Genomic DNA, 9,902 nt, shown 5'->3' on the forward strand with positions numbered 1-9,902 from the left:
GATTGTCTTTTTCTGTTTTCACTCATACAATTAATTAGAAGAGAAAGAGGTGCAAGTATCCTCTAAAACTTATTCATACTCCAGACTCGAATTTGAGACCTAGTTAACGGTAGAGGAACTCTATTTATCTCACCACAATCTTGATCGGTAATACTCATCACTTTATTCATACTCCGGACTCGAATCTGAGACCCTAGTTAAGGGTAGATGAATCACCACAATCTTGGTTGGTAATACTCTTACTTATGGAGGAAAACATTTCCATATTAAGTTGGTTAAAAAAAATTGGAAAACAAGGTCTTCACCCTCATCCCCACACTCCTGCCTATATGTCCCATATTATTTGTCTAGATTATAAATAAATATTTTTAGAATAATATTTTGAATATAAGAAAATCACTTGTCCTTAAAAAGAAAAACTCAAATTTTCCCAGTTTGAAAGTCTAAACTGATATATATAAAAAAATAGTAATAGCTACTCCATTCCTTTTTAGCTGTTATAGTTTCCTTTTTAACCGTCAAACGATATGAATTTTGACTTAACTATATTTAAGATATATTTTTTTTTATATGAGAAAAGTTGCATTTGTAGTACAAAAATAAATATAATCAAATTTAGAATTTGAAAATTAATCAAATGGATTCTGATAAAACGCAACATAACAATAAATTTCTCACAGCTATATTAACTGCAATTAATGAAAACCATAAATACAAGTTAATTCACTCGAAACAATAACACCTAACAAAAAAAATTAACGTAGGTCGGTAATACTCATCACTTTATTCATACTCCAAACCCGAATTTGAGACCCTAGTTAAGGGTAGAGGAATTCTATTTATCTCACCACAATCTTGGTCGGTAATACTCATCACTCATGGAGGAAAACATTTCCATATTAAGTTGGTTAAAACAATTTGGAAAACAGGTTCTTCACCCTCAACCTCACACTCCTGTCTATGTCTCATATTATTTGTCTAGATTATATAAATATTTTTAGAATAATATTTTGAATATAAGAAACTTAGTAAGAAAATCACTTGTACTTGAAAAGAAAAACTCAAAGTTTCAAAAGTCTAAACTGATTTTTAAAAAAATAATAGTAATAGTTACTCAATTCCTCTTTAGTTGTCATAGTTTCCTTTTTTAGAGTCAAACGATATGAATTTTGACGATGTATTTTTTCATCATATTGATATTACATTTATAGTACTTTCCGTATAATTTTTTTAATATCTAGGATTTTATTTTAAAATATCAAATAAATATAATCTAATTTAGAATTTGAAAATTAATCAAATTGATTCTCGTAAAGTACAACATAACAAATAAAAGAAGGATGAACAAATGGAGTAATAGGCAATAAATTTCTCACAGCTATATTAGCTACAATTCCGTTAATGAAAACCATAAATACAATTTAATTCACTCAAAACAATATCACCTAACAAAAAAAATTAAACGTACGTGGAAAAAAAACTCCCCCTTCAAGTTATATATATCTTAATAATAAAAAAAAATTTATATATCAATATAATTTAACTTGTTATAACAAAAAAGAAGAAATCGCGAGAACATGGAGCCCCTAGCTATTGTTGCTTTCACAGGGGGAATGATTGGACAAATAGGGATTCTTCTTCTTTGGTGTCGACCTATCTACAATTGTGTTCGAAGATTTGTTGATTGTCTTAGAAATCCACAACCTTTACCTCCTCAAGAAGAAATTAATGAAAAGATATTTAACGCTTTAAAAGATCGATTTCATTCATGAAATAGCTCAAAGGTGTGGATTTAGAATAAGTTCTGCAAGTTCAACCTAACTCGTTGCTTTCAATTTGAATTATGTATACATATTTCAAACAAAAAAAAAGATATAATGAGGTTATATTTATTCTACACCTCGACTCCAAATCAGTGATGTACACAAGATTTTTTGTGCAGGTATTATTGACTTATGTCATGATTTGGCTTGTTAAGGAGTTAAATTGTGAAATTATGTTTACACTTTATTTTGTGCAAGTAAAGATTATAATTATGTAATAATCAATAGAAATAGTATCGTGAAATATAATGCAAGTATTTTTTTTATAATGAGTTAAATTGCACTGATAATATAAAATGATAAATCCATAGTGATATTGTATAACAAATGAAGAAAGTTCACTTACACTCTATTTGGATCATTGTTACCCATTGTTTCATAATGTATTGTATTGTATTGTACTCTATTGTACTGTACTGTATGATAGATACAATGTTTGGCTAGATTGTATTGTTTGTTGTTGTTTAATAACATTTTAATTGTTTGATTTGATTGTATCGTACTGTATTGTAATTTATAAATTTACTAAAATATCCTTAATTATTCTAGGGTAGGAGATTTGACTAGAATTAAATAATATAAGGTAAAGGGTAAAATAGTATTTTGAAATATTATGTAAAGATATAATTGGAAAAGGAAATTAAGTAACAATGGGAACACACCAAATCAGTTGTTCCATAAAATAGGGGTTTTTATTGTTACGTAACAACAAAATTTAACAATACAATACAATACATTTTTAAGTAACAATCAAAACAAACGTTGTAGGTATAGTAACGATACAATACTTAGTGTAAGAGAAATTAAATACATTACAAGAATATAAAACATAGCATAATCGATTAACATCCAATTTTATTGAAACATCAACATTACAAGCTACTCTGCATCTATTTTGCTCGAATTCTTAAAAACTGTTATTGTATTCGTATCAAATCATATAAAAATACATAATTTTTGGAGAATCACACACATCAGACAATATTTTTGAAGAATCTGAATAACATAATCAACGACGATGATGATTAATTTGTGCTAACAGCAACAACAGGTCCTTTCATTGCAGCAGAAGCAGCAACACATCGCAAACATACTGCATTTTCAAGATTTATAAAATCACATTAAAAATAAAAAAAAATTAGAATAAACATGATAATATTTATATAAATTTACTTATATATCTATTAATCAACTACACATCAATCTCAAATTAGTTAACGATTAACTATTTAAAGTGGAGCTATAACTGTCGAAAAATCTCAAGTGAAATAATTACCGATTTTCGCTCACAAAACATCAAAAAGAAGAAGTAAAATTCAAGTCCAAACAATAATTTTGACTTCAACTTCAAATATTAAAAAAAAATTAGCAGAAAATGTCCTTGAAAAAATAAAATAATTATGTCAATTCTCATGTAACTCTACTAATTATTATTATTTTTCACTAATAAAGTAAAACTAAAAATATAAATAATAACAAACCAAGCATAGAGGCATCCTTTTTCTTCATGTTGCCTTTTGACATTATCATAATATGACATATTTTGATATTTTGGGGGAGCATCCATTTTCTTTCTTTCTATGTGTGAAAAATATATGAAAAATTGCCTAATAAAAAGAATGTGAAAGTTGATAAAGAATATTAATGGAGTAGAGGTGAATAATTAATGTTGGAGGCTGAAAAAAAAACAGATGGTAAGTTGTCTAATTAATAGGGTTACTTTGGTCACCTCGATTATTTCATCGGATATAGCAAAATCTTAGTAGACCTTAATTATTTTATCGGGTATTTGTTATTTTTCATTGACACTCATAGTAAGAAACTCTGTCCAACAAGTAGGGGTGGAGCTATAATTGAACATCCTCTGTCGAAAAATTATATTGTTAGTGTTATTGCAACTGAAGAATAGCTAAGTGAATACCCTTCATTGAAAAATTATATAGCGACCAAAGGATGGCTAATTAAACACCCTTCATAAAAAATTATATATGAAATGCCTAGGATTAAGAATATGAATTATTGATTAGAATATTAAAGAACTAGAGGTGAATAATTAATGATGGGGACCTAAAGGAATTAAGAAGATGGTTAGTTGTCTAATTAATAGGGTTATCTCGTGCACCTTAATTATTTTATCGGATATTTATTAAAGTAAACTTTTTTGCAAATCTTCATTATTCTATTGAGTTTTTGTTATTTTTCATTTGACACTCATCGTCAACAAGCAGGATAGAGTTATAACGATCGAAGAGTGGTCAATTGAACACTCTCTATCATAAAAGAAAATTATATTGTTAAAACTATAGCAATTGAAAGATAGCTAATTGAACATCCTTCATTCAAAAAATTATGGTGTATATATTACGATTTTCACTCACTTCATTAATCGTAACGCCCATACCTCTGGTTGCTGTAGTGCTTTCTCAATTTTTCTTAAATTTATTTTTTTGGCATTTATTAATGGGAAGACAACTATGCAAGTGTAGAATACAACTAGACAACAATGGTTCACATGTCTATGTATCCTAACATATTATGACCCTAGCTGGCTTGTGACCTACTCACATTTTCATGTCTTTTTGACATTGTACTATATAGTTTAAAGAGTTAAAAAAGCATTTTATCATTATTTTCGCAAACTTCATACATTAACTATCCATTGTTCTCTTTTTACACGCTCCGTCACTTCGATGCTAAATTAGCCAAATATTTAGTTCCAAGACTAATTCAACATCAAGGTATGCTTTAATACAACAAAAAGTAATAGTTAAACCGGACCAACCTTTGTAGTGTTTGCCTAGGTGCGCGGATTCAGGATTTAACGTTTAAATATTTTGGACCACAACCTCTTTTTTATTTATTAAGTGTTGAATTGATACAAACAAATACAGAATTTTGGAACAAAACTACTGAGTTATGACTTGTGTCAAACTTGTAACTTCAACAGTAAATCCAGCCATATGCATACATCTATTGCATTAAAAAATAAAACTGTGATGTAAGTGAGTGCAACCAAACAACAGCAACATACCAAGTGTAATCCCACAAATGGAGTCTGGGGAGGATAGAGTATACGTCAACCTTACTTCGACCTCGTAGAGGTAGAGATAGAGAGATTGTTTCCGATACTTACCTTTACCTAGTGTAAGTGAGTGCAACCAAATGACTTATCTTTTTAAAAAGCCAAAAGAATAAGTAAATGGTAGTAGCAAGTCACTTAGCACAGCTTTGGGAAATAGTTGAAATGTGAACATGATGCCTTGTGGCATCTCCTATATACATCCATATTCCAAGACACGAAATTCATACACTAAAGAAACAGGACATGCATGTTTCCTTTTTACTTCTTCACGAAATAAAAACCGCGTGAATGAGAGCTAAAATGGTTCTTTCTATCGATCAAGATCAAATTAGCAAGAAACGAGACAGGTGGGGGGTTTAACCAGACCTGGAATATTAGAAGGAACGGTAACAGGTTCATAATTAGCGGCAATTTCTAGGCGCTCCCATGTCAACCTTCGTCTCTCAGCTGCTACATTTGACTTTGCATTATCTTCTTCAAGCTTGTGTTGGCACTCGAGTACAAGCTCTTCATCCATCTCGGAAAAGACTTTCCTCACGTTTTGACTGAGGTTAAGAACTGCTTTATTCCAGTGGTTCTGGCTGTTCCTTTCTAAAGCTGAGATAATAATTGGCATGATCACATGCCTGTTATGCATCACAAGGTTAAGGACGTTATCGTTGTTCCACAAGAAATGTGCTCTTTCAGCCACCTGCAAGTTCGTTAAAAGAGGGAGAAAGTCTGAATGAGTTCAAGAAAGTCTACATTCGGAAGAAAAAGAAAACAGAAACAATAATTAACCAGATATTAAACAAATTTCCAATTTCGCACACCCCTTGGGGTGCAGCCCTTCTATGAACCTTGTGTGAACACGGAATGTTTCATGCACCGGGCTTCCTTTTTTTGTACAAGTGGAACAAACCCCCTCCCCACCTTCTCCCACAAGAGAAGGGAAAAAGAAAAACAACTACAACTCAATCATAAACTTTGGTCAGCTATATGAATATTCTATATAAGTATTATCTACTCTGCTCCATTCGGACCCATTTCATTCCAGTATTCTTTTGGGGAAAAAAAGGGATTATGCATCTTTTATGTCAAAGTTGGGATAACAAAGTAAAATTAGCCTCTCGGGGGTACTTGGAGTTTAGAGCTATGGCAAAGTATAGATGTACTTATTTTGATAACCGTGGTGTGCCCGTGTCAACTTGTGTGTACCTCAACTAATTCTACGGGATACTTGTAACCTCCCACCAACACAAATACCGGGTAACTCTGTCCACCAAGCAATGGACAGATTCCAAAAATCACCCAGTGTGTTTAACTTCATTGGGCTTTGAATCTGAGACCTTGACAACGAATAGATATTAAGATAAACAAGATGCTGAGAAGGCCCTTTCAAGGGCTAGAAGATATCCCACAAAGAAATGGGAGACATAGCATGTTGATCAAGAGATGATAAATAGGTGGCTTTGTTGTTAACAATAAATCTTCAAGAATTCTACGGATAAGAAATCTATATCTTCAAGAATTTCACTATTGACAAAAATTTTCAAAGGAAGGGTGCAATAAAATGATAGGTAAGATCTCAAAATCCAACTTCCTAGGTCTTCTTTTTTCCTTCTCCTTTCGCGAAGCCAGCTTCTAACGTTCAACTTAAAGTTAAAACAATCAGTATGGTCTACAAAGACACAAAAACTAGTCTATTAATTGTATGAAATGACAAAAAGTTTCATGCTTGGTGACATCCTAAGCTTCACAAACCATTCTAAAGTTGTGAACACAATATTTGAAGTTGAAATTACCATAACCTTAAGCCTGAGCATTGAATTTGCTATTTATCTAACATGCATATGAAATTATTGTCTCCAATTCTGTCGACTGAGACATCACCGAGACCAATTCAATTATGTACCAATGATGGTAGAGAGGTTTCCGACAGACCCTCGACTCAAGGAGAGACCATAACAACTGCATGGAGCTCCCTCTTTATTGTGACCATAATAGTTTGAGAGTTAGGCAATCCAAGAGCGTTTTGCTTAAGAAATATTACCTGGAAATGGGAGCTGTTAAGGCAATAGCCGATACGACGAAACAGTGGCACCATGATTTTCTCAAACTCTGGAATACTGATCATTTCTAAAATCTCTTCCAACTCACTGATGAACATCAATTGTTTCTGACTACTTGTCACTGGCCAATATCGCAACAATCTCGTTATCACTATGCTAGCCAGATTTTGTTCCTTTTCTATGAACTGTACAACACAATATGCTAATTGTTGATGATAGATACCCAAGGATTTTGGCTTGTGTAGAGGTAGCAAGGCCCTTGAGAAGAATAATCTATGCTCTTCCTTTAATGGTAAAGCAAAACCACTAATTACACTTCCGAAAACCTCCAGCAGCTCCGCAATCCCATTATGTCTTTCAGTCTCAAAAGCGAAACGATAAAAGATATTGCTTACAGCCTTTCGAATAGCAGGCCGGTGCATCATGAACTTCCCATAAAGGCGATGCAATATTGATTTCAAGCATTCTCTTTCTCTTGGGTCCTCAGAATCAAATAGGTCAAGCAGTTTCAACATGAAAGAATGGTCCACGTATTTCTTAGCAACCTTTGCATCAAGAGAACCTTGGCCGATTACGCTAAGGAACAAGTCATAAACAAGTTGTAAATGACACCAAGCTGGATCAAACATTGGTTCTTCATCTTCACTTTCACCACGAGCTGAGAAATACTTGGGAGGAAAAGTTCTGAACATGTTAACTCCACACATTTTACATACTGCAGCAATTGCTGATTCCGTGAATCTTGCAGATCCTGAAGCAACAAACTCATTCAGCTCCAGCAAAACTTGTCGTTTCAAGTCCTTCTCTGCGGAATCTTTATCTGGATCATTGAAATCATAAATGGTACAGCAGAGATTCAACTTGCTTACAAATAAGCTTTGCTTCTCCGCATTTGAAACATCTTTAAAGGGCACATGTGGTGCCACAGACTCACCACCAGCCACAATACTCGCAGGAAAAATTGCTGTCGACATCCGTTTCACTACATTCAGCCTGTTTGCTATGACGGTGCAACTATTGGTAAATTGAATTCCATTCCCCAGGTTTGAGGTGTTGTTGCAGGAATTGCTTCCCGATGAATCAAACGTATCACATTTTGATGATTTCCTAGGAAGTTTTGCAAGAATTTGCTTAAGCATAGTAGCGTTGCTCCAACTTGCAGCTAGACTAAACCTAAGTCAACACTCCAAAATAATCTACCTATGCAAATTTCAAAGAAAAAAGCATAAGAAAACAAACCACAAGACAACAAAACTTTGAAGAAAATAACATATCTTGTGGCAAACATAACCAGAATGTTTAGAAGACAGCTTTATTATCAGAACTACATATCTTAAATTCACATATCAATTTTTTCATCTAAAAGCTCATTAAAACCAAAATCTCATTCCTAAATCTACAGTTGCATAAATCTCAGATCTGGGACAGAATTTACACAGAGGCCACCACAACACAAAATGGAACACTGAGCAAGATCAATTAGTAGATTACTGACATTCAGAGGCCAAGAAAGTAAGCACTGTGAAGAAAAGGATCAAACTTGAGCTATATCAGTTTCAGCAAATTTTGAACAACTAAAGTTGAAATCTTTAACTACTCCAACAACTTAAACCCAAAAAAGGATCAAACTTGAGCAATATCACAGCATTTCTCAAAAGATCTAAGAGACAAAGTAAGAAAATAGAACCTGGGGTTTTGCTATTAGCTCTGTAGCTAAGGAATTGCCCAAAAGTACTCCAATAACTATTCAAGAAACCAAAAAAAGGATCAAACTTTAATAACATCACAGCATTTCTCAAAAAAGATCTGACAGATAGAGTGAAAATAGAACCTGGGGTGCTGCTAATCTCCTCTAAAGCTAAGGAATTGCCCAAAACTACACCAACAACTATTCAAGAAACCACAAACTTTAGCAACATCACAGCATTTCCCAAAAAGATCTGACAGATAGAGTGAAAATAGAACCTGGGGTTCTGCTAATCAGCTCTGAAGTTATGGAATTGCCCAAAACTACACCAACAACTATTCAAGAAACCAAAAAAGAATCAAACTTTAGCAACATCACAGCATTTCTCAAAAGATCTAACAGACAGAGTGAAAATAGAACCTGGGGTTCTGCTAATCAGCTCTGAAGTAATGGAATTGCCCAAAACTACACCAACAACTATTCAAGAAACCAAAAAAGAATCAAACTTTAGCAACATCACAGCATTTCTCAAAAGATCTAACAGACGGTGAAAATAGAACCTGGGGTTCTGCTAATCAGCTCTGAAGTTAGGAATTGCCCAAAACTACACCAACAACTATTCAAGAAACCAAAAAAGAATCAAACTTTAGCAACATCACAGCATTTCCCAAAAAGATCTGACAGATAGAGTGAAAATAGAACCTGGGGTTCTGCTAATCAGCTCTGAAGTTATGAAATTGCCCAAAACTACACCAACAACAATTCAAGAAACCAAAAAAGAATCAAACTTTAGCACCATCACAGCATTTCTACAAAAGATCTAAGAAACATAGTGAAAATTAGAACCTGGGGTTTTGTCAATTTCCTCAAAAGATTCCTCAGATGAAATTACAGAAAGATTGAAACTTTTTAACAATACTAATAAAGAGAGAAGGTAAGAAGAAGAAAAAACAGGTAATGGAGGCAATCACATCATGTCTTTCTTTTTTAACTTGGGATTGAAGACACAATGATGGGTTTTTGAGGAGCCCATTTTTTTTTTCTTTCTTTCTTGATTACCTTTATCAAGAAAAACACACACACACACACACTAATTTCTTTCAAATTCTTGATTGTTCATTCATGTCTTAAACTAAGCAGTAGTACTACTACTCTACAACTACAATGGCCTCTCTCTCTTCCATTTTTCTCTGTCCTCGATCCAAGTGCCACAGCTTGAATGACTCAGTGGTATCTTCACAGAAATTGCCGGCATTAGA

General features: G+C 33.1%; 1 protein-coding gene across 12 annotated transcripts; it reads right to left on the minus strand.

Moving 5' to 3' along the window:
• Positions 1 to 5,026: 5,026 nt before the first annotated feature.
• LOC125861860 (serine/threonine protein phosphatase 2A 57 kDa regulatory subunit B' kappa isoform-like) lies at positions 5,027 to 9,902 on the minus strand. 12 transcript variants are annotated; one of them, XM_049541757.1, is made up of 6 exons: positions 9,490 to 9,902; positions 9,064 to 9,120; positions 8,922 to 8,978; positions 8,644 to 8,699; positions 6,938 to 8,156; positions 5,027 to 5,596 (listed from the first exon to the last, which is right to left on the minus strand). In XM_049541757.1, exons 5-6 carry the CDS (start codon positions 8,093 to 8,095, stop codon positions 5,234 to 5,236), a joined length of 1,521 nt encoding a protein of 506 aa, XP_049397714.1. In that variant the 5' UTR covers positions 8,096 to 8,156; positions 8,644 to 8,699; positions 8,922 to 8,978; positions 9,064 to 9,120; positions 9,490 to 9,902; the 3' UTR covers positions 5,027 to 5,233. The 12 variants fall into 12 exon arrangements, with proteins under 12 accessions (XP_049397714.1, XP_049397712.1, XP_049397717.1 ...); XM_049541755.1 differs by lacking the exon at positions 9,064 to 9,120 and adding an exon at positions 9,346 to 9,390; XM_049541760.1 differs by lacking the exon at positions 9,490 to 9,902 and adding an exon at positions 9,204 to 9,220.

The sequence above is a fragment of the Solanum stenotomum genome, chromosome 4 (assembly GCF_019186545.1).
Source record: "Solanum stenotomum isolate F172 chromosome 4, ASM1918654v1, whole genome shotgun sequence".
Lineage (NCBI taxonomy): Eukaryota > Viridiplantae > Streptophyta > Magnoliopsida > Solanales > Solanaceae > Solanum > Solanum stenotomum.